This window comes from Eublepharis macularius, chromosome 12 (genome assembly GCF_028583425.1).
Source record: "Eublepharis macularius isolate TG4126 chromosome 12, MPM_Emac_v1.0, whole genome shotgun sequence".
NCBI classification, from domain to species: Eukaryota; Metazoa; Chordata; class Lepidosauria; order Squamata; family Eublepharidae; genus Eublepharis; species Eublepharis macularius.
The window spans coordinates 21,101,005-21,125,559 of NC_072801.1; the positions used below are offsets into that span (position 1 = coordinate 21,101,005).

The following is a 24,555-nucleotide window of genomic DNA, read 5'->3' on the forward strand; positions in this document are numbered from 1 at the left end:
CTCTTGCAGGTTGGCTCCCAGGCTCAATCCTCCACCCTGCCTTGGAAGCTTGTTGGATGACCTTGGGCCAGTCACACACTCTCAACCTAACCTACCTCACAGGGTTGTTGTGAGCATAAAATAGAGAAGAGGAGAACAATGTGAGCTGCTTTGGGTCCAAACTAGGAGAAAGATGGTCCATAAATGAAGTAAAAGAAAAATAATAAAGAAAAATGGAGGGGGCAATGACATACGGTGCTCTAGGTCCCTATTAGGGAGAAAGATGGGGTATAAATGAAGTAAAATTAAATTTAAATTTAAGAGCCAAAGCAAAGAAATGCCTAAACGCTTTAGGTGTAGTCTTTTCATAGGGTGTGCATGTCGTTTTCTAGAAAAGGAATGACTGCTGATCATGTTGCCAACAACACAAGAAGTGTAAATATTCATCAGTGCAATCCAAAGCAGAGTTACACTCTTCTAAGCCCACGGAGGGACTCTCTGCTTCAGATTGCACTGTCTTGTAAAAAGCCACAATAAGCTGTGTGCACCTGGGTGCTGCCCACCAAGTGTCACTGTGGCAAAACCTCCAATCATTCAAATGGGACTTAATTTTTTTCCCAATTTTTATTTGAAAAGAAAAAAAATGAAAAAATAAGCTTCATACGTAACAGACAACAATAATGAGAAATCTACAGATAAATATCCAGAAAAGATTTACAAATACTGAAAAATAAATATATCTACAATTGTTGTCTATATGTGATGTGTTCAAATATAAATAAAGTTGTAAGGTCTTCCATCCATCGTATTGTGGGAGGTGGGCATTTGCCTCTCCAAAGCTGTAATATAACAGTGCGAGCCTAAGAAGAATTATTCCAGCCTAAGCCCACTGACTGCAGAGGAAGTCTTTTATCTACAGTAAGGCCATGGAGGGTTCATTCCTGTTGACCATCAGTTAGATTCCTGGATATAGGCAAGTAATTTAAAAGTATGAAAACATCCTCAAGGATCAATAGGTATTTTAATACAAAATAAAAATAATAACTTCCTCACCAAAATAACTGGACATAGAGCAAATGCTTAAGAGATGTGTCCTGTAAACTACAGCACCAGCAATTAAACACTGTACTGGGTCCATTACTATAAAGATGCTGTGGTGTCCAATATACCCTAAACATAATTTTTTGCTTAATGAATTGCACCTTAAGAGCTACAGAAGTGATACAGCATTTAAGGCTTTATCTTGTTGCTTTGGCAAAACTGGGTGATCATCTCATTCAAAAAGGACTTGTATGAGGCTTGCAGGAAGGAACGCATGCACGCACGCACGCATGAATGAACGCCACCCTGAAGCAGTAGGTGGCAGGTTGCTGCTTTTGTCTATCTTCTAGTAAATGGAAATCGACCTCCATAAAAACTTGAAGGAGGCTGAACTACCAAGCCCCCGGCATGGCACTACTTGCTGATAATTGGGAAGGAACTAGAAGCCATCTAGTCCAGTGACTTGCTGCCAAATATTATATCAGCTCCATGTGAGTCAATCTATCCGAGCTAGAAGACAGTAAGCTGCAATCAAAAGAGCGCATGGGCAGGCGCTAAAGTACTCACATAGCAATTAACTTTAGGTGACTCAAGCAAGTGAGCCAAAAGGCATCTGAGGGCAGCCTTGCTTGATCAGGCCAGAGATTTATATAGTCCAGCATCCTTTCTAGCAAGATGGGAAGCCCACCAGCGGAGCATGGAAGTACAAGCCCTCCAGTAGCTGCTCCCACTCAGCAACCAGTATCCAGAGGTATACTGCCTCTGAATTTATTTATTTATTTCAATTTTGTATTCCACCCTCCCTGCGAGCGGGCTCAGGGCGGATAACATATTAAAAAAACAATTAAAAATTCATGTTCATTAAAAACAACACATTTAAAACAGGATGGTGGACAGCCTTCACATACACCCCTTTTTTCCAGGCAGGCAGAGGCCCAGCCTCAGCCATATGCCTGGAGGAACAACTCTGTCTTGCAGGCCCGGCGAAAAGATAATAGGTCCTGCCGGGCCCTGATTTCAGCAGACAGAGCGTTCCACCAGGTGGGAGCCAGAACAGAAAAGGCCCTGGCTCTAGTCGAGGCTAGGCGGGCCTCCTTGGGGCCAGGGACCACCAACAGCTGTTTGTCCCCTGATCGGAGTGTCCTCTGGGGAATATATGGGGAGAGACGGTCCCATAGAATGTGGGGGTTCCTGTGAACTATCATAGCTAGAAGCTGTCATAGGCCCAGCCTCCATCATTTGCCTTATGTCCTTGGAAAGCCATCTCAGTTAATGGCAACCACCAGATCCCATGGAACGTAAATGGTGTAAATGAATTATGCTTCGTGTAAAGAATCCTCACTGTTATGTGGCGTGGCAGAGTTAGGGTTTAAAAGTCAAGAATACTAGCTAGGCTGACCTACACTGATCCCAAACAATTGGACCTCCAAGTGTGAGCGTCTTATTCTTCCCATCCTGTCTCCAGTCCACAATGCCCCAGGAGAAGAAGTGGGAGGGTGGATCATCGATGCAGTCAATGAAACCCTCTTCTTCACTTTTGTGGGGGGGCATCACTGTCACGAGCTGCCTCAGCCCAGTTTCCCCTTAGGAAGAAGACTCCTCAAGGGTGGAGGAGATCCCCACACACAAGGGAGCCCACTACACCCAAGGCTCCTTGCTCCCTAGTGCTTTCTCTACCACAGCATGCTCCTGGTTCAAGATCCAGAGGAACAAGTAGACCATGAACCATAAGACATATTTCCTGGAAAGGCAGCATAAAAATATTCTAATTAAATCAACTCCCCGGAGAGGGCCCACCTTACCCCCAAACAAAGGAGGAGGAGAGCCAAACCCTGGGACCAGGCAAAGGAGTGCATGCTGGGTTCAACCCCAGGCATGAGGTCTCCAAAAAAGACCCAAGTTCCTAGGGGACTAGGAAGGAAGGTGATGTTCCTGGCCAAGGCTGCAGCCAGTTGTATCGCCCACAGATATTGGCAGCGTAGCTACTTCCTGGCTCAATGCTGCAGAGAAGGTGCAGAACCGGGAGGGCTAAGAGGACCTGATGAAGGAGAAAGCAGACCAGGGGCCTGAGTTGAAGCAAATGGACTTGGTAATTGGGGAACTGGCCTGGCTGAAGGATGACTGTTAACCTCTGGAACTGGCTGTTGCAAATGATTCGAGCAACTGAAGTGAAAACCTCTGCATTTCTTGGGTGTCAGTTTGTCCTGGGCAATGGTGACTGAACATGGGATATCCCTGTAGTGACGTGAGTGAGGCCGGACACCTAGATGCTGGGTCCATGCGCAAGCCAGTTTTGATTCAACCGAAGAATCCAAGGTAAACATTATTTTTATACCTAATTTTGCCTTGGACCTTCTGAGACTGCGCAATGGTGAGTGAATTATTTTTGTACCCCCAGCAAGATAATCTGAGAGAAAGTACAAGAACAGAGACTGATGCAGATAATAAGGAGGAAGAAACTAGAAGGAGCAAAGGAAAAGGTGACTTTCTAGTCACTTTTATTTTGTTGATATCCATCACATGTTCAATGTGCATCTTTATGAGCGATGTGGACTGTGTCTGACTGCAGCTTCCTAGAAAGCGCACATGCAGCAGAACAGCCATTGTCATGTTACTCTGGTGCATACAAATCTCAAAAGAAGTGTAACTTTGTGGAAGCTATATCTTTGTGGGAAAACTGTCAATGCCTTGTAAATTGGAGACTGTGACAAAGGGGTTGTTCCTTAAAGGAATTGCTGCTGCCCTCCCAAGTCCACAGGACTTTATGGATTATAAATAAGAACTATCAATGAGAGATAAAGGTATAAGCTCTTTCATCCTTAAATCCACTCAGTAGATATGTTCTAGTCACTGTACTCATTGATTTCCTTAGATAAACGATTTGTCCCAATCACTCAATCAATTTGATTTGGTTGACAAGGATCTGATTCAAAAATCACATGAAGCTGCCTTCTACTGAGTCAGAGCCTTGATCTTTCAAGGTCAATATTGTGTGCTGTGACTGGCAATGACTTTCCCATGTCTCAGGTAGGGATCTTTCATACCACCTGCTACCTGATTCTTTTTTAACAGGACAAGCAGATGCTCCCAAACTGAGCCACTGTATAGTCAGCCTGCAATTTTTTACATCACTGATGTTACAAGCTAGCTGGCCCTTTGGAATCCCATGGAGTAACAGCAACATAGCTATGCATAAAAATTTGTTCTGGCCTTATAGTTGTCATACAAGCCAAGCAATACAGAAGAACTGACCAATATCTGAACACAGAAACAAAGGTAACCAATTGCAGAAAATGTAAGTGTGTATTTTAACACCTTCAAGGAAATGTCATTCCAACCAAATGCACTGCACTTTAAAAAAATTATTTCCTGTTAACACAGGTACAGGCTGTAGAGCCTCAGAAGAGAACACAATCCTTTATGAATCACCTTGTAGACAGGGAGGATAAATGGCCACAGTTCATCCTGAAGCTTTACTCCCATTTAACGAGTAACTGTCCAATTTGTAGTCTCTTTGAAGAAATTCTAAGCCCTGAACTAACAAGATGTTCCTCCCGATAAAAGCAAACATCAGTTCTCTATCATTCAGTATCTAGAATTCTTTTAGGGACTGGAAATATTTAATAATGGGAATGTCCTACCTCCCCCAGATTTCTAACCTACATTAATTCCGCCTTACTGTATAGAATCCCATCCTTGACTGATTTATTCTGCTTCTGGTCCTGTCTCCCCACTCCCACAAGTAACTGGCCTTAAGCCTTTTATTTAGCTTCACTGTGATCTATTCCAACAAAGTTAAACTGGTTCTATTAATCATGTTTCAATCCACCCTCTTACAAAACGAAGAATTCAACTGCAAAGAGATCATGGCAAGTTTTTAACAGTATCTTACAAAATACACTGCTGTTTGTCATTTTGCATTTTCAAAGCAACGTTTATGCCAAGAAAGCCAAAAGTATGTTTCTTGCTTCCTACAACCTCCAAAAAGGCCTTTGGGTGTGTGTGTGTGGGGGGGGAGTAATAGCCAGTCAGCGCGTACAGAACATGCAGTATCTGTGAGAGGTCTGCCTTCCCTCTGGAAAGTGGTATTACTGAGATAGGATTGTTTGATACATCTTTCCCTAGGGAGGGCGGATCCTAAATGGGACAGAAGATGCATTTTGACAGCCTCTCTCTAACTCTCCTACCTAGGAATCTTTTGTGTCGGTGCTCTTGTTGTCATTCAGAGCAACCCTGTCCCTGATTTCAACATTTCAGAGTCAGTGCGTGCCCACAAAACATTAAGGCAGGAGACAAGATTTATCATAAAAGCTAACAATAGGTTCTGCAAAAACCTCTGTTTTGATGAGAAAAGGGAGATTGGAAAGGAGAAAAGGTTTACACACATACACGAGCTCTAGACCTAGAAATGCCAGAGAAACTACAAGAGCACCAGCTCAACTCCCATCCCCGTCACATCAAGGCTTGATTCCCAGACACTGGTGGGGGGGGGGGGTAGGAAGAGAGACTGTAAAGGAATCGCTCATTTGAGAGGCAGTATCCATAGCAACGAAGCAAGGGAAGTAACACTATAAGAGAATTGCATGAGACTTCCAGAAAAAAAAATACAAAAAAAAAACACACAAGGGAAGGAGAAGGGAAAGGGGGCAACGGGAACAGACGGAAGAGCAAAAGTTTAAAAAGAGCCTTAAAATAGATGGAGATCAAAAGCAAGGAGAGATAATAGAAGTGGTTGCTCACAACTAGGGGGGAGTAGGACAGGAGGAGGCAAGTATATGTATGCATAACGTGTGGGAATCAAACAAAGAACAAGGGCTAGGGTAATCTTTACCAGTATGACAAATAGGAGGGAGATGCATCTTTCCTCCCCACACACATACAACCCACAAACTCCTCATGCATTCCCTAGATATTTGTCTTGTGGGACAGTAGGAAGTAAATTAAATGCACTATCCCAAACTTAACAGAGGTCTTGTGGTAGCCTTCAGAACTGACATTCCACCCACCCACCCCCAGCATGAGCTTTGGTGGACTAGACACTAGAGGTTACCTATAGCATCTAAAGAAGTGGAATGAAATATTGTTAAGTCTTTAAGGTGCCACCAAACTCCTGCCTATTTTTATAGCAACAAACTAGCACAGCGGGCTCTCTGGGATTATTTTCTTCCAAAACTAAAACTTGAGAATGGGGGAAACAGTTCAGAAGTTTTCAAACAGTATGCGGTGGGAGATGAATACAAAAATATTTTTGTGTAATACAACAACAAAAGTAGATTTCACATATATCCCTATACAACGTATACACAAACACACATCAGACAAGTGGATGTATTTATGAGTGCACAGAAACTGTCTATACACATCTATCTGTATTTGTGTGTGGATGCATCAGATATACACCAACTAATGTGTTACAAACATCCATATGGTCACACTTCTGTATTTTTGTGTACACCTTAGAGTCATCTTAAGAGATGCCCTGCTGGACCAGACAAGTGGTCTAGCAAGTCCAGCAGTGAGTGTCACATAAAGGTCAACAAGCTACCCCAGGGGGCTTACCAACAGGGCAAAAAGGACACCCCCCATTGCCTCCTTGAGCCACGATACCTGCATTATAAACATTCATATACAAGGGAATATTGAGGATGGAGGTTTGAGGAAGTTATGGCCAGGAAGGTCATGCTGGGTAAAAAAATAGAGCCGGGTAGGTGGGTGGGTAGATATTTTATTGTAGTGTTTGCCTGGTGACCCACAGCAGGTGTCAGGAGAGGCAGCCCTTTACAATTTTCTAAATAAATAATGTAATGTAAACTTGTTACTATATGCATGCCACTATTTATAAACATACCTATGTGTGTGTTTACATATACTGCAATGGAAAATCTTGCTGCGCCTTAAACACTTAACCAGTTTGTTTCTGTATGAAGTACCATGGCCTAGATCCCACTTCTTCAGAAGCAAGGGAATTTAAAGGCACCTTAAAGAATAACAAGACTTTATCCCAGTATAAATTCTAGCAGCAGAGCCTGTCTCAGGACCAGATTGAACTGCAGCATCACCTTTTAAATTTCTTTGCAGGCATGTGCCTGCTCTTTCACAGGCAAGTGGAACTCCGTGGCACCCCAGAGACTACCCACAGTTCATTCCAGCATCAGCTTGCTCTAGAAGCAAGGAGGCCAGGCAAGTAACTGAAGGAAGAGTGCCTACGTGTGTATGTGCGGCAATGAAAGCAGCCCTTCAACTACTCTTCCTTTTTCCTTTCTTGGGGGGGAGGGGGTAGAGAAATGTCCCCTTCCCCCGGGGGGGGGGGTCTCCTTTCCCCTTTTTTCTTTAGGAGGGAAGCAGACCCCCTCTTTCATACAAAACCTCCAACCTTCTCTTTAACGTGGGGGGGGAGCAGAACTCCTCCCCCCAATTGAAACAAGGCCTCCAACTACTCTTCCTTTCCTTTTTTTTGGAGGGGGGAGACCCTTCCTCCGAGGGAGGTCTTCTTCCCCCTCCCTTTTCCCTTGAGAGGAATAGAGGACCCCCCCCCCTCAACAAAACAAGACCTCCTGCTAGGGGAGGGGGAAGAAAAGCCAGCCCTTCCTCCCCTGATTCTACCCGAGCTTTGAACGAACAACCCTCCAGTCTTGGGGACGGGGAGCGGGAACGGCCTTTTGGGGGGCGAGGGGTGAAGGCCCGCGGGGTTCACTCCGGGTGAGAGCCTGGAAGAAGGGCGCCGAGGGGGCGGGGCGAGGCATGGGCCTAGCGGGAGGAGGCGGGAAGGCGGGGAGGGGGCGCTGCATCTCGGCGGGGGGCGGGAGCTTGGGCCTGTCCCCCCCCTCGCGGCCTCCCTCTCTCTTTCTCCCGCTTCGCCTACCTGGCTGGGCGCCGCCGGGTCCCGCTCGCCTCAGCCCGGCCTCTCCTGCAGCTCCGGCTTGTCCGTGTCGGGGAACAATGACGTCCCCGCTCCGCCCGGCCTCCTGCATCCGGGGCCCCGCGGCCGGCGCGGCTCCGGGTCACACAGGGACCAGCACCGCCCCTGACGCGCCGGCGATCGCCGCCAGGGGGCGCCGCGAACGCTGCAACCGCTGCGGAGGAGTTTTGAAAAAAGAGGGCGGGGAAGGGGGCGTGGCGGCGCCCGGCGGAACTGCGGGCGGCGCCAGGGGTCGTCGCCAAAGGGCGAGGGGAGCGGGGAGGCGCAAGCGGCGTTGCCTTAAGGGGCCGTCGATAAATTTGCAACAAAAAAAAAATCGGGGATAAATTCGTGACGGGCGACTCTGGCAGAGCTTTGTCTCTGAATATGACGTCTGTCTCTTCCCAAGGCGTGTGGCGCCTCCCTTCGTCCGTTTTCTCCTCACAGCAAGCCTGCGAGGGAAAGCGGCACCTTAAAGGCCAACGTGATTTCCAGCGTGTGAGGTGTCCATTCATGCAGCGGAAACGAGGCCGTGGTTCAGGAAACTATGGAGCCATTGCACAAGCTGCCTTGGTGTTTCAGCAGCCGAATGGAAAGCTCTTGGGGGGGAATACCATCTCCCTTATCTATGCGAACAATTACAGAGGAGCCTTGTGACAAGGGTTGCCAGGTCCAGGCTGGGAAATTCCTGGAGATTTTGGGGGTGGAGCCTGGAGAGGGTGGGGTTTGGCAAGGGGAGGGGCCTCAGAATGGTATAATACCAGAGAGTCCACCCACCAAAGCAGTCATTTTCTCCAGGGGAACTGATCTTTGTCACCTGGAGATCAGTTGTAATTCCGGGAGATCTTCAGCCACCACCTGGAGGCTGGCAACCCTGCTTGTGACCCCTTCAAGACTAATTCTAGCCTAAGCTTTTGTGGACTAGCGCTCACTTCATCAGATGCATGTAGTGGTCGCATCCCTATGAGATAAAAACGCCCTGAAATGAAAGGCTTGGCAATTCACCTCCTTGGGAAAACTTACACGTAGCCCAGAAGTACCTATATGTTTCCCTAATAGGGCAGTTTGTCCCAGTATAATTTCAGGTGGGGAACATGGTATGGGGTGGGGAGGAAGATTAAAGCTTCTTCTTCGCTTGTGCCATGATCCTGGTCCAAACTGGGGCCCCCACACACACAAGATTAGTGATTGTATTTATATCTGTGAGTTTAGAATTGCTATGGAAAATCTAGGTTAGGTTCTGCTTGTCTTGGCAATAAATCCAACTGATTTCAAAATAAATTATTTCCCCAAGAGTGGAATAAGTCTCATTTCATATCTTAAATGGGATTATTGGAGGTTTGCTCATATTGAATTTGAGTCACTTTTTCTTTTCCGATTTTAGTTGTACACAATATTTAATTTTTTCCCCAGTGCTGTGTATCTGTTTAATAGATTTGTCTGTCATTGCCTACATATCTTGATTTTCACCTTTGAGCATTTCCATTGCTGACAACATGGAGCAGAGTGCTCAGGATTTTTTACGTTTGAAATAAAACCAGCTTGTTCTCTTACAGAATTCAGCAAAGTGAATGAAGGGATGGTACTCATTTTCCTTTTGAGGTGCAAATAGTTTAAAAAGTGAAATCTCGACCATTATCCTAAAGGCCATTGCCATACTGTGAGGCCACAGAGAACGTGGAAATGTACCATGTCTGACAACTAGAACAGATAAAGGAACCATCTCAACGGATTGCCCAAAATTATTCTACCACCACATGAGTGCCTCGCTGGGGGGGAGGGGGGCGGTTAGAACCTTAACAATTTTGATCTGTGGAATGGTCCTTTTCAGATACAGAAAAATTCAGACCTTTCAAATCATAACACTTCCAAGTGGCTAAAAATAGCAGCTGGCAGGCATACTGTTTGAAAGCTGAAGGGTTTTGACAGGACATAAACCTTCCTTTAAAAATCACGTTTCTTTTTTAAAAAGGTGTTGAATGAGATCAAGGTGAATGGTTATACCTAGGTTGAATCTCTATAATGAATCATGAAAAGACACAAGCCATGAGCTGTAACATTCAGTTACCAGGACCTGCAAAAGATATGTTCTAATTAGCCACTTCTCTGTTTGCTATCAGCTGATTTTTTAAACTGAACGCTCCCCAGAGAAATCCACGGCCCCATCAGCCTGGCATACATGGTTGTCAGCTACTGGGCTCTACTGCTTGTCTTAAATTTTCTAAGAAAACACACACAAATCAGTGGCCATCTTTTCTTTGTTGGTTACAAGAATGCAGCTCCCAGATCCCAAATTACACACTTCATGGTCAAGGCATTCATTTATTAGCAGTTATGCCATTCTAAGCTCGTAGTCAACATCCTCAGAAGGGTGTCACTCTACTCAGCTCTGCACTATTATTTGTTTAAAATAGATAGCACCTACCCAAATTTATCATCTAGAATAAAAATCCCAATAACCTTAAAATTGATTTTTTTTAAATCTCAAAAAGTTAAACAAATTATACAATAAACACTAAAAAAGCAGTAGAATATAATACCAGCTACAACCACAGTTAAAAGCAACAGATTTGATCCAAACTAGCAGAAAAGCAGCGAATACGGTCTTGTGACCGTAATAAACCCATTGATTGATTGATTGATTGATTGATTGATTGATTGATTGATTGATTGATTGATTGATTGATTGATTGATTGATTGATTGATTGATTCAGACATGATAGCAACATGGTGGGGGGGGTAAGCACCCCATTAACAGGGATTGTGTGTGTATGTATGTTTAGTGAAAGAGTTATAAAAAGATAAGTACTATATTGAATCATTCTAATGCAGCAATTATTTTAGTTATATGGTGCCATGGGCTAGCATTTCTTACTTGCAATTTTTTGCATGCGTGTTCCCATCTCTATTAGAGGAGAGGTGGTTGTGACTTGTCACTCATTTTCATAACCTTTATGTCTGTGCAGGCAAATGTGCATGTTTGCTTTTTAGGATTCTGGGGAGCTGTGCAGTGGCAAAGAAGAGGCTACAAATTAAAAGTGTGGGGTGGATGGGAGCGCCCACATTTTCTATTAAGCTAGGGATGTAAAGTGTTTGGGGGGGTATCACTGGGTGGGTAATGTTCTTGCAACCTTTGAAGAGACTGTTTTCCTGCTTTCAGTGAATGCTTACAGTTGGTGAGCAATGTAATAGTAATGTGCTCTTATACAAGAAAGGACATATTGATAGAAAGGCAGTATATGACAAGAATGAATGAATGGATGAAGTTACAATGCCACATCCAAGGGAAACTCATTCTAACAGCAAGATCCAGGTCCAATAGCACCTTAAAGACCAACTACATTTCTAAGGCATGAGCTTTCGAGAGTCAAAGCTCCCTTCGTCAGTTATTCTGTACTCTCATTAGTAAGGATTGCAGAGGTCCCATATTTTGTGTGGTCTGCACAAAACCTGCCCACACGCTGGTACTTCCTGTAAGAAAGGCATATGTGATGGGCCATGTATCCACTTCTTTAAACACTCGAGCACACATTCCTACAGATAAAATTGCCCCCCAAGTTCTGAAATGCTTGTACGTGGGTTTGTTGCCTGTGCTATGCATGGTGTTAAGACTGGTGACTGTAGACTCCGCAGAGGATACGTGCAGGTAATTTTCAGCGAGGGAATATTTTTTACAAGAAAGCAGTACTGGATAGAAAATGAGGCAGGATATGAACTAGACTTGTCAACTCCGGTCTGGGAAATTCCTAGGAAGCAGGGTCTGTGGAGGGGAGAATTTGGGGAGGTATTTCACCTAGAATCTATGGTATACCATAAAGTCTGCCCTCTGAAGTTGCCTTTTCCTCCTGGAGAACAGATCTCTGTCATATGGAGACCAGATGTAATTCTGGAAGAACTCCAGGCTCTACCAGGAGGTTGACAACACAACCCTAAACTTGATAAATAACCAAGGGACAATACATTTGTAATACAAGGACTACGACTTAGCAATGCAGTCCTATGCCAGCCCAGTGAAGTGACTCTGCATAGGATTGCAGTGGGGAAAAAAGGATGAGAAAATGAGATTTTCTTCCCCCTTCTTGGTCTGTTTTTTTTAACACAATGGAGGGAGGCATTCTGCAAGGACGGGGGGAAACCCTCAAAGCTTGTATACTCTTCCAACTTCATTGGGCCTCTCAAAGAAAGGAGGTGTCGCTATCCCTAGCTTGACTGTTTTGTTTATGGCGTGAGAGGCCGAGTCGCTTCCCCTCACTGAGCCGAGGGGGCGCCGCTGGGTCGCCGTTTTCCTAACTGAGGCACGCTCGGGCCTAGTCGCACCTCGGGCGGCCCGAAGCTGGGGTGCCGAGAAGACGGTTCGGCCATAATGGAGCCGGAGCAGCCTGGCAGGCCGCCTCCCCCAAGCCCAGCCATCGAGTTTGCCGAGGACGAGGAGACAGAGCCGCAATACGATGGTGGGTTGCCTGCCGGGGGGTTGGTTGGAGGTAGAGTTGCCAGCTCCAGGTTGGGAAACTCCTGGAGATTTGGGGGGTGAAACCTGGAGACCGCAGGGTTTGGAGAGGGAAGGGACCTCATGATATAATAAAGAATTCACCTCCAAAGCAGCCATTTTCTCCAGGGGAACTAATCTGTGTGGCCTGGAGATCAGTTGATCCCCAGCCACCACCTGGAGGCTGGCAACCGTAGGGGGTTTTATTGCTGGGGGTATTTTTAGAGGGGGAAGAAAGCGTGGGAAAAGGTTACCTTTGTGCATGAGGTAAATTATTCGGGAGGGGGAAATGAAGGAAACTCCTACTTCAAGGAGGCAGGGAGGAATGCACGCAGAGCCCGATCCTATAGTGGTCTTGCTTAGCAAATCCTATTGATTCCAAATGTGTTTTTAAAAGGATTTTGTCTACTCGGAAGTAATTCCTATTGCTTTCACGGCGGGAGGGATTAGGCTTTGGTCTGATCAGGAGTAACGCCTGTGCAGTGTGTGTGTGGGGTGGAGGGTTGTAACGGTTAGTGTGGCAGACTAGGATCTGGGAGACCGGGGTTCAAATCCCCCTCTGCTATGGAAGCTCACTGGGGTGACCTTGGGCCAGTCACAGCTTTTCAGCCTAACTTCCCTCACTGGGTTGTTGTGAGGATAAAATGGAGAGGAGAAGGATGCAAGCTGTTTTGGGTTTCCATTGGGGAGAAAAGTAGGGGATAAATGTGAATGAGTCAAGATTTGGACTGATACAGGAATAACTCTTGCTGATTTCAAAAAGGGTGGTAAGATTTTGTACACTCAGGAGTAATTCAAGTTAATTTCAAGGGGGGGATTAGGATTTGGATTTAGATCGTTTTGATTTAGATGTTGTTTGGATCTTGTTGATTTCCCGAATGAACTCAGCTCCCTGCGGACACACGTGAGGCACTGAGATGTTAAAGAAATGAGGTGCTAGAATGGAGAAATTCAGACTGTCAGTGGAGGATTCCAGTTGTTGCCGGAACATTCGCTGCACATGGAAATCTAGCAAAGAAAGGAAAGAGGTTCTGCCTCTGGTCTTTAGTGCTGGCTTTTCTGCTTGCAGAGAGTTTTCAGTTAATCCCAAACGTGATTCTCCACCTCTAGTCTGAATGAGCACTAAACATTTTACCACCTTAGGGCCACAGTTTATGTACGGAATCGTATGGCAGTATTATTTGTCCTGGATGCTGTGGAGAAAGCTAGGGCTAGAAACCTTACTTCTAGATATTCTGAAGGCAAGGAAACTTTTGCAAAGGATCATTCAAATATGCGAATTTCCACATGCTGAGGTTTTAAATATAATCTGAGATGTGCCTGGTGTTTTATATTTGAAAAAATGACCTCCAGTTTAAAAATGGGCAAGGAGGATCCACTCTTCTTTGTCTTTTGTTTCCTAGTAGAGACTGTTTTTATTGGCCTACTAGGGTATGCAAAGAATTGCCAAGGGCTAGGCACACAAAGCAATCTGACAGGGTGCATGGTACACTCAAGTGGTAGCAAGATCAAGTTGAATTTGAGTCCTTTTTGTCCAGCATTCGTTGCTATTTGTTCCGGTTAAACAGCAGATGGCTGCTGAAGTTCTTGTGCTGTTGTGTGCCTTTTTTGTTTCCAGCTTTCCTATCTTCATAATGTTGCTCTTAAAAACCATGCAAGAATTTACAAAATTAGACTGCTTATGATCCCGGCGTTCAGTACAGAAGAAGTTGCTTGACTGATCCGTGTATGCAGTTAGTTCTTCACCTTGAGACCGTTAGAGGGCAGTTTCATCATTCTCCGTAGCTTGCCTTGTGACTTTTTCTTTCTATACTAAATAATTTCATCAGCTGCCTTTTTAACTGCACCTGTCCAGATACATTCTTTATCATTCCAATGTCATGCTGATTTAAAAACAGTTTTGTTGCACTGATGCAAAGCTGGGAAAGGGGGAATATCTACAGATCGGGGTTGGACATGTGTCAACAGTAGCACACTAGGAACAGTTTGCTTTGTGCCCACGGCCAGATTTTTGCTCAAGCAACCAGGCACGGGCAGCCCTGCAGGGGACAGTGGCATGGGAGAAGGCAACCCTGACTTCTTCACACATAGATAATGCATTTTGGGCACTTGTGTCAACACATGCACACAAAAGGAGAGAGAGAGAGCAAGAGCGGTTTGCATGCCTTGCAGATTCTCTCACATGCTTCTCTTCACCCACGTGGGCATCCCAATGACGTAGGGTTATTTTAGTTAATATCCTGCCTTTCAGAATAAATCTGTCAGGGCAATTAATATTAACCAAATTAAAAATCAGAATCACTAGAGCCTCCAGTGCAACCTGCAACAACAGGAGACTTAAATATTAAAATATCAAAGGCAAAACTTTGTCATTGAAAGCAAAACACAACCACACACGGTATTTAAAAACCGGTCAGGTAACTCCAGTAGACCTATACAACATTGTAGCAGCAAGCCAAGTCAGATGTCAGTCTAAAATGAGTAGCTTTCTGCCACAAGAAAAGGTGTTGGTTGTTGTATGAACTTCACAAGTTTTAATGTTTGCCTTTCCATTTCAGAATCTGATTTGCCAACAGAGTTCCGGATGGTAAGCGGTTCTAAAAAGTTCCTGAACTTCACATCTTCTGTCGCCAACCAGCTCCTGCTTGTTTCTGTGCTAGAACATCTTTGCCATGTATACGCACAAGACCCTACACGTTCAAGGCGTTTGTTTCAATGTCAGTAAGCGTGCAACTTGATTTTGATGTGACATGGGTGCGGGAGTATGGGTGGTTACTTGTTCCAAAAATGTGATAATTGAAGAGTGATGGTGAGCTTTTTTTAAAAAATGAAAGCTGAGAATACAGAATTCAGAGAAGGTAGAAGAAATTTGAGTTTGCTAAATTGCAATGGCAAGAACTAGGTCTGGCAGCCCCAGAAAAGAGGAAGTTCTGGTCTGGGAAGTTGTTTCCTTCGGTTTAGGCCGATCCCCCCCTTTATTGGAGGCTCAGATCTCAGCTGTTGCAAACTGCCTTGAGCACTAGAAATGTTGGAGAGGTGGTATAGAAGTTAAAGAAATAACTAAATAAACAAATAGACAGGTATTCAGAGCCCCTTCCATTCGGGAGAACGAGGCAATGGGACAGACACCACTTTTAGATTTGACTGCCTCACCACAATGGTCTCCCGTCGCAGTGTCTGAAATAAGAGGTCTCATTTCTTCTCTCTCCTCTGCCAAGTTCCCTGGTGAGGACCTGATCCCTCATGAGTTGCTGGAATCCTTTCCTGACTGGCGGGTGTCCATCTTAGCCAAGTTGTTTACTTAGATCAATCAAAATGGTGCTTTCCCCTCAGAGTGGAAACTAAGTAAGCTTCCAAGTTGTATAGCAAATTTTTGTATAGCAAACTGGAGGACTGGGAGCAAGCAGTGTTCAGGAAAGGGGTAGGCGCTATTGGTTACTGCCTGATTCTTTACCTGCTCATTCTGCAGAGTATTAAGGGCCCCACCAAGGCCATGTTTGCAGCATTTGTGGATCTAACTGCTACCTTAGGTTGGAACTAACTGTGAGCAAAACTAGCAAGTACTAATATGGGTAAATGCCTGTTGTTCCTGATTCAGAAATTTCATTCCAATATAGGCACCACAGGCTCTGTAACAGAGGAGATTCCAATTACTCAGGTGTGTGTGTGTGTGTCAGATGGGTGTGTTTTGGTCCCTTTGCTCTTCAGTCTTGTTTCTAAACAACATAGTTCCAAGTCTGGGAGGCCCTAAGTTCTTTACACCATCCTTAGGGGGCAGGAGATTGGAAAGTTATTGATTCTGCTATACACAGATGACATGATGTTGTGTCCTTAACTTGTATCGTTCTAAGAAGGATGTCGTAAGAACTGGCAATATCTGTAAGAACAAGGTCTTAAGCATCAACTTTGCCATGACCAAATTAATGGGCTTTGGGAAGATTTAAATGGTCAATAGATGGCAACCTTATTGAACAATATAGAACCTTTAAGTATCTTGGAGTGACATTGAGTGACACCCTCTCATGGAAGGCCCACTAGGCCATAACAAAAGTCATAGTTTTGAGAACTACCAGGGCCATCTTTAAATTTTACATTTTGATTTTTAGTTGAGCTGGCCTTGAGCTGTTCCAGTATAAGGCCATTCTGCAGTTTTTATACGGTGCAGAGATCTAGGGTTAGAATGAACATCTGATCTTGACCCTGGAACATATCCAGAATCTCTTTTTAAAGAGAATTCCAGCTTTGCCTTGTGGCACTCCAGTGGCTTTACCACGAGCTGAACTTGGTTTACCCTCTCTCAGAGTCGGTTTGCACTTGGCCTTACTTAGATTCTAGAGAAAGCAAAGGAATCTCTTTACTTGTTTACGCACTGCTCCATTCAGATTCTGTTTGCGCAGCTAGCTTTAACAGTATCCTCCATTGTTATTCTCTTGTGGAATGACTTCTGGGGTGTTCTCTTGTTTGGTTTCAATATATGAGACCAAATATTTAAGATGGATGCTGCATTGGACAGAAGTACAACTGTGTTCTAGATTTTCTCCCTGGTTCAAGTTGTTCAATAGGAACCATGACATTATTTTACCAAAATCACTTTTCCTAGTCTTAGAATGGATTTAATTTCTCTGAGGTTTCAAACTATGCTCTCAGATGGTTGTTATACACAAACCACCATTTTTGTATTTGGGGTTTTTGTCCCCCAAAGATCTTCCACACTATGTTTTGTTCTGCCCTTTATATACAGAGCCCAGAAATAGATTTCTTAGAGAAATCTTGAAAGACATTTATTTTTCTCCTGTGGCTGAAAAACTAACTTTCCAATTTGGATCTGTATGTCTCTTATAGAGTAGCACAGTTCACCTGGCAGCTAAGAAAATTCAAGCTAAAACTGTGCTTAATGGTTGAGAGACTCCTTCACGTGTGTATAACAAAGGCATATTTTTATATTAATAGTATATCCATGTAAGACTAGTAAATTGCTGATTTAAAAAACCCCCTCTACAGTAGGGAGAGAAAATGGCTCCTGAGAAGGAAATGGCTGTTGTGTGGGCATGATTAGGAAAATTGGAACTCTTCCACCTACAAGGCAGTCACCTAGGCTTCTCTGCAATCTTTCCCAAAAGTTTGTAGACAAACAGGTTACAGAAAGATCAGACAAAATCTGGAGAGGTGCATGAATGTACCCTGATGCTGTGCAGGAGAAAAAAATAATTTCCAGCAGCTTCAAATTTGGGGCACATGAGCTGAGCAGAAACATCCCTGGGCTGGATTTTCCCACAATATTTAAAGATCACAACACAACTAATAGAAATAAATTAAGCCCTGCTCCACTTAGCTATGGGTTTCAACTTGTTTGAGTTTTATCATATTCTTTAGCTATATAAATATTCTTTAGCTATATATATATATATATATTATGTTTTGTTTAATAGAAATTAACGGATGCCATCTGCATAAGTTCAGTTTCTTGCCAATCAATAGAGCCTTTACATAAGAACATAAGAACATAAGCAAAGCCATGTTGGATCAGGCCAGTGGCCCATCCAGTCCAACATTCTGTCACACACAGTGGCTAGAAATCCAGTGCCATCTAAAGGACTGTCAGTGAGGCCAGGACACCAGAAGCCCTCCCACTGCCTTCCTTCCAGCACCAAGACAACAGAGCACCACCTCCCCACAAAGAGAATACCATCTATCTCCTGTGGCTAATAGCCACTGATGGACCTCTGCTCCATATATTTGTCCAGTCCCCTCTTGAAGCTGGCAATGCTTGTAGCTGCCACCACCTCCTGTGGCAACGAATTCCATGTGTTTATCACCCTTTGTGTAAAAAAGGAAAGGTATATAAAGGTATATAAAGGGCAGAACAAACCTTTAAAAAAGGAAAGGTTATATACTGTTATAGAAGCTGGGACTTTCAGGGGAAAATGCTCCAAACTGTAAACATTCACCATCCCAAAACAATCATATTCTTAAATACTTGAGTCCATGTTAGGTTTTTGTAGAAATGGGAGCTTAAGAAAATTCAGGGGACCGGTAGCCTGTATATTTAAAAATGGATGCTGGAATGTAGGAATTTTGGCTTCTTTCATACATAGGACTGGTTCCCAGGGAGGTGGGTGATGCTGGCTCTCGCAGAGCAAAAATACTTTGTAGCCCTGCTTCAGGCATTTTGATCACAGCCACCTGGTTAATGCAGTTAAGCAATACATGTCCCGTTCAGAGTTCACAAAGCAACCTGGAATCAAATGTCGCAAGAACCAGCTGGGAAGTCCTTACCTGTGTGTGCTCCCTCCCCTTTTCCCTTCCAAGTGGTTGTGACATTGAAGACTTTAAAACAAACCTGCTGTGGGCCATTCCAAACCATGAAGCCTTCAGTTTCTCAGCCTCTTGCAAGGGGAAAGATGCTGTGCAAACTCAGAACCTTTCTGCCTGTTTTCTGTGATGAAACGAGGTTTCTTTGTGATGACTAAATGTGCACTATGTGAGTTTAGATTTCTTTAGGTTTTGCTGTCTCTGCAACCTACACAACTGTACCATACCACACTTCCAGTTCTATACATACAGGATCCAGAAGTACTCCCCCCACAAGAAAAAATATTTAATTGTACTTACGTGAGATTATTCGCACAAATAACACTCTAGTTGACTTGTCTTCAGTTCTGTGACTTATTTTTTGCCTTAAATGATCCTAGCTAAGGCAAGACAAAACCAAGGCACTCTGCTCTTCCTGTGTCTAAATCTACACTACTAAGAAATAAATAGCCATTAGTTATATTATTTCTAAACTTAAATGTCCAACAGTGCAGCTGATTTCTGTGCCTGAGCAAACAGAAAGACACAGCAACAACCACGTCTTAGCCACCACGTGTTGTTGTCTTGGCTGCCCAATCAGTATATGAGATATTCTGACCCAATCTAGTTTGGTTTGTGTACTATGCAAATCATCTGACCAGTAGCGACTGTTGGGTCCTCTGCATTTCTTGGAACTCTATGATAGACTTCAGCAGATCTGGTTCTGGATCCCTGCATCACAATGGCTTGGTGCTGCCATTTGAACCTGCACTGGAGCTGCAGTTAATAGCCTTAACATTTAATGGCATCATTTTAATTACATCTTTACACATGTCCTATATACTCATTTTCAAGGGAGTTAAATTATGTGGAAAGTGTGTTGGGGCGGAAGCAGTTATTGGCAAGAAATGGGCTAATGAAGAGATTTCAACGGCTTTGGAACTCTTAATCTGTTTGAAGTCTTCTAGCATCATTCTCAGAGTTCTAGTATATGCATTTTTTTTTTAAAAAAAAGACCAACCAGAAGGCTGAACTGTATTTAATTTCGTTTGAAAAAGATAGCCTTGGGGGCTCAGTGCAGGAATCATAACCCATTTCCTAGGAGGCCTATTTTTGTTTACACCTTTGTAATCTCTCTACCTAAATTTGTCCCCGTATCAGTATATGAACAGCAGTAAAACTGTTGAAGCACACCTAAAAGGCCGCTAAAATCTCCACCCAAAAACAACACAGCCATATAAGTGAGATATATAAAAATGCACACATTACATGTTTTCATGTTTTACCTCCCCAGGAGCATAAAAATGAGAGAATATAAGTCCCCCCCTATATAGTCCTACTGGTCTGGTTAATTATTTTTCAGATGTTTTGTGATTCTGTTGAGTGCAGCTATGACTATTATAATATTTTATCCTAGCATTTGGGGGGGGAAAGGTAAAGGGTGCATGGTAGATTTTACTGCAACAACATTTTACATAGAGGAAGTTTCACCAAGCCCTGACCTGGATGCCCTGGGCTTCCCATGAAATAGTTAGATCTCTGAAGCTAAGCAGAGTCCACCCTGGTTAGTATTTGGATGGGAGACCCCCAGAGGAGTCTGGGGTTGCTATGCAGGAGCAGGTGCTGTCAAACCACCTCTGAAACCCTTTTGCCCTGAATACCCTATGAGGTTGCCGTAAGTTGGCTGAGGCTTGATGGCAGAAAAAAGTTTCACCAAATGCACAGCATTTTCCAAAAGAAAAACCTGTTATTAAGTTTGCAGTGTGTTTTAGTGCTGAATAGCCTGTTACATTCTTGTTCCGTAATTTTAACACTCAGTTCAGATCTCATGAAATACCATGGTTCAAACTGTGTGGTTAGCCCATTTGTCCAAATTTAGGCCACTCCACTAACTGTGATTGGTTAGAATGTGCCTGAAACCATGATTTGAAGTTGTTTTCTTAACCACTGTACAGTCTTAATCCTGATTTGGCATGACGTTTGAATGTGGACATCCTGGCTTGTTTCCTGGTACTGCCTTCACTGCTGTGCAGGGTAGGACACTAACCCAGATTGTAATGGGAATATGGGCTAGAGCACAGTATTAACTCTGCTTAAAATTTCACTGTTAATGTAGTTTCTTCAACAGGTTGCATAACCACACAGGTGTTCCTTTAATCTTTGACAAGCAGTAAACAGAAGTAGAAAAATGGTTCTTTACTTATTAGAATCAACCAGTCTGTTCACTTAACTTTTCCTGTCACCTTCTAGCTTATCTTGCATTTGGACATAGTATCATTTTTGGCTCGGTAGAATGTCACATGATCGAAAATCTGAGTAATCAGCTAAATCTAAAACCAATCATATTTTTATATTGATGTCATGCTTGAAAGATCTTAGACTTCTCAGTAGATAGCATATGTCAGTTAGTATAAAAGATGTCATCCAGATAAGGAGCTGGGGTTTTGCTGAAAGAAATCTCATGAAGATCTAGGCGAGAAAAATATGTTTGTATGTGTGCGTACTGCTTATTGAAAACTCAATGCATTTCATAGTAAATCTGATTCTAAATCAATCTTAGATTTAATTGAGAGAGGGGAGAGTTAATACTTGTTGCATTTATTGGTTCTAATAGGTTTTATTTTAATAATCCTTTATATTTTGATACCTTGCTTTATTTAAAAATATTATTTCAATAGAGAATAAACATTAAATGCTAAAAAGAAATCTCTGTGTGCCTTGATGGAAAGAGTTATTACAAGGAGAACCCCTATAAATTATTTGCACTAATTAACAAGCTCTCCAAAAGAGAGATCTCTGTTTTAGGTCTGTTTTTTGGAAGCTGCATCTTGGATGTCCTTTGTGGACTGTGTGTTACTGTTTTATGCTGTATTTTAGTATTTTATTGCAGTTTTAGGAATTTATGTATTTGCTGTTGTCTGTGATGTTGTAACCCACCCTGAGCCTGCTTCCAGAGTGGTGGTGGAGAGTGCCCTCAAGTCATAGTTGACTTATGGCAATCCCTGGTGGGGTTTTCAGAGCAAGAGACTAGCAGCGGTGGTTTGCCATTGCTTGCCTCTGCAACCCTGGTCTTTGTTGGAGGTCTTCTATCCAGTTACTAACCAAGGCCGACCCTGCTTAGCTTCTGAGATCTGATGAGATCAGGCTCACCTGGGCTATCCAGGTCAAGGCACATCCAGGGAGGGCAGGTTATAAATTTAATAAATAAAATAAATAAAGACAGGCCTCTAAGGAGGAGCAGAAATGAAAGCTGCATTTGTAAAAGCAAACCAGGGTTTGAATGAATCTTCTACTGTCCAAGCTAACCATAATTAAAATAAACCATGGTTTCGTGCTGTGTCTGAATCAAGCCAGTGTGTTTTACAATTAGGTGAAGTATGTAGGATGAAGTGAGCGTTTGGATGAAGTGAGTGTTTTTGTGTATGTTTGCCAAACTGCTTAAAATTAACAGTCATTTCAATTAATGCACAAGTGGCCTGTGAAAAATAAGGAGCAGTGTCTGAAGTTCAGACACTGGATTTTCTGAAAAACATTTTTTCTTCCTGCTTCCTGCAGTACTGTGCAAGACCTTTACTCAAATGGGCTTGCTTTCCTCTTTCGCCTCCTGTGATGAATTCAGCAGTTTGAGGCTGCAGCATAACCGGGCCATTACTCAGTTAATGAAGGCGGCTAATCAGCAAATACTCAATGGGGTAAGGTTCTTTCTCCTCGCTCTGTTCCTGTACCACTCAATGCTGGCATGAAAAAAGGTATGGGAGATAAGGTCTAGGTGGGTTTGCAAATACATTCTTACCCAGATCAAAGAATCCTGGAGGAGTCAGCACTTGGGGTGGTGGTATAGTTAGTAGGTTTAGTGTAGCAGTAAGGTTGTTTACAGCTGCATTGGTTAAAAAAACCAAACATGTGTAATACCTTTTCTTAGGACCAATCCAGTGACGCAACAATGTGCGAACTTTTGAGTTCCCCAGAACTCTTACTCAGGTCAGGGATTACAAAATACGAAAGAAGAAAAAAGCAAAAGTATGCTTAAATCCTGCTTTCCCCCTCTTTTTTAATTTTGTAACATCTGGCCTGATAAAAAGTTCTAAGGAACTCTGAAGCTTGTACACTATTATGTGTCATTCGGCTGGTTGTAAGAAAAGGTGTTACGTGGATTGAGTTTTTTGGCTTTTTTGTATTAATGCAGCGGTACCCTTTCTCTTCCGTTTGTTGACCTATTTTTAATCCCCCCCCCCCCCGGGTCAGCCTACCTCTTATAATGGAGGACCAAAAACAATGCTTTCTATATTCCGTTTCATAACATGACGTGTCTTGTACAGTGGTAGTGTTAAAGCACTTACCAGGAATACATACATTGGTTTTAGGTTTGAATGAAACATTGTAGATATGAGGGGGAAGCATTGTGTAAAAAAATAAGAACACGAGAAGAGCCTTGCTGGATCAGATGAGTGGTCCATCGAGTCCAGCGTCCTGTTCCATGCAGGGGTCAACCCATTGTCCTTGAAAGCCAACAAATGGGACATAGAAGCCAAGGTCTTCCCCTAAGGTTGCCTCTGTAAAGTTCTGCCAGGTAGATCTCAACACTGCATGAGTCCAGAACTACCTGAGTTAAAGCTTTATTGATAACCTACGAGTTCAGCAATCCAGTACAGGTTCATTGTCAGGAATAAAGTTCTGCGCCAAGCCCCCAAGCTAATACTGAGTTCTGAGTACAGCCCAGCTCCCACCCCTTTAGCTGCTAGCCTAGCCTAGGTTCCCACTCCCCATCCCCCAATAGCTACAATGCATATGTAAAGCAGAAAGCACAGCAAAGCGGCTAGCAATGAGGTGGAGAGGATGTTTTAGAAAGTTCGGAAGTTCCATGGTTAGGTATCCATGACAACGGTTCTTCTTCACAGGCTGAAAACAGATAAGCTCTGCAGAGGAGACAGCCACAGCTCCCAACAGAGTTCTAACACAACGTGAGCACAATGTCCATTGGAGTCCAGTCCTTAGCCTAGGCTCCCCAGGCTCTTCCCAAGCAAGTCAGGGCTGTCAAGTCTCTGTAGTATGGCAGGGGATGCCAAGACCCTGACAGCCTCCTAGAACAGGTATTCAGAGGTTGACTGCCTCGAGATGTGGAAGTTCCCTTTAGCCATCATGTGTGGCAGTTGTTGAAAGGATCTTTCCTCCGTGAATCTCTCCAATCACTTTTTAAAGCTGTTAATGCTCGTGGCCTTCATAACATCTACTGGCTGCCAATCCCCCCCCCCCTCCATTCCTCCCATTCCAGTAGGCTCTGCAGGGCTTTGGCTGATGGATGCTTCTGGCTGCTTCTTTTTCCAAAAAACGGTTTCCTTGAGTTGCTTTGTGGGTTTCAGTTTGCTGTTGCCTAAATAATGTATGTAAAGCGATCTGGGCAATAAGAAAAAAATGTTGTGTAAATGTTAAAACGTAATACGTAAACGCAGGCGACGACTGCTTTTTTCACTGTGTCATTTTAGTTTTGGAATGCCGAGTTCGAGCGGTGACAAGATACTTGATTTCATCAAATAAGGGAATAAATAGTAACTGCTTTTTGAACATTTTGCACTAGTCAGAAATTAGGCGTGGTCATTTGTTTCATTAAAAAGGTGTATTTATGTTATGTTTTGTAGGAGTTTGGTGCTGGTGATTCACAAACAAACAGGTATGTGTTTTGAGCATTGTGATAAATGTTTTTTAAATAAATCTGTATTTACAAATATAAAATAGTGATCAGTATCAAACTTGAAGCCAAAATCCATTTACATGTATTGAAAGGAACATCTTATTTATTTTTTAAAGAGCCAAAAACAATCCCTTTAATCACTAGCATTTTGTTTGAAAGCAAATTTTGAT

The 24,555-nt window shown here is 43.4% G+C and overlaps 2 protein-coding genes across 5 annotated transcripts in view; one reads left to right on the plus strand and one right to left on the minus strand.

Moving 5' to 3' along the window:
- Positions 1 to 7,971, minus strand: part of USP42 (ubiquitin specific peptidase 42) — a 31,933-nt gene extending 23,962 nt beyond the window's left edge. The window contains exon 1 of the mRNA XM_054993405.1: positions 7,883 to 7,971. The gene's annotated coding sequence lies outside the window, so the exon portion shown is untranslated. The remainder of the gene's footprint in view (positions 1 to 7,882) is intronic.
- Positions 7,972 to 12,225: 4,254 nt separating this feature from the next.
- The window catches only part of EIF2AK1 (eukaryotic translation initiation factor 2 alpha kinase 1), a 32,948-nt gene continuing 20,618 nt past the window's right edge, over positions 12,226 to 24,555 (plus strand). The window contains exons 1-4 of one of the 4 annotated variants that reach the window (XM_054992836.1): positions 12,226 to 12,370; positions 14,964 to 15,122; positions 22,252 to 22,388; positions 24,333 to 24,364. In XM_054992836.1, coding sequence (XP_054848811.1) covers positions 12,283 to 12,370; positions 14,964 to 15,122; positions 22,252 to 22,388; positions 24,333 to 24,364 — 416 coding nt within the window. In that variant the 5' untranslated portion in view covers positions 12,226 to 12,282. Of the gene's footprint in view, positions 12,371 to 14,963; positions 15,123 to 20,654; positions 20,731 to 22,251; positions 22,389 to 24,332; positions 24,365 to 24,555 lie in introns of those variants that run through there. The other 3 variants (XM_054992838.1, XM_054992837.1, XM_054992839.1) reach the window with 3 other exon arrangements.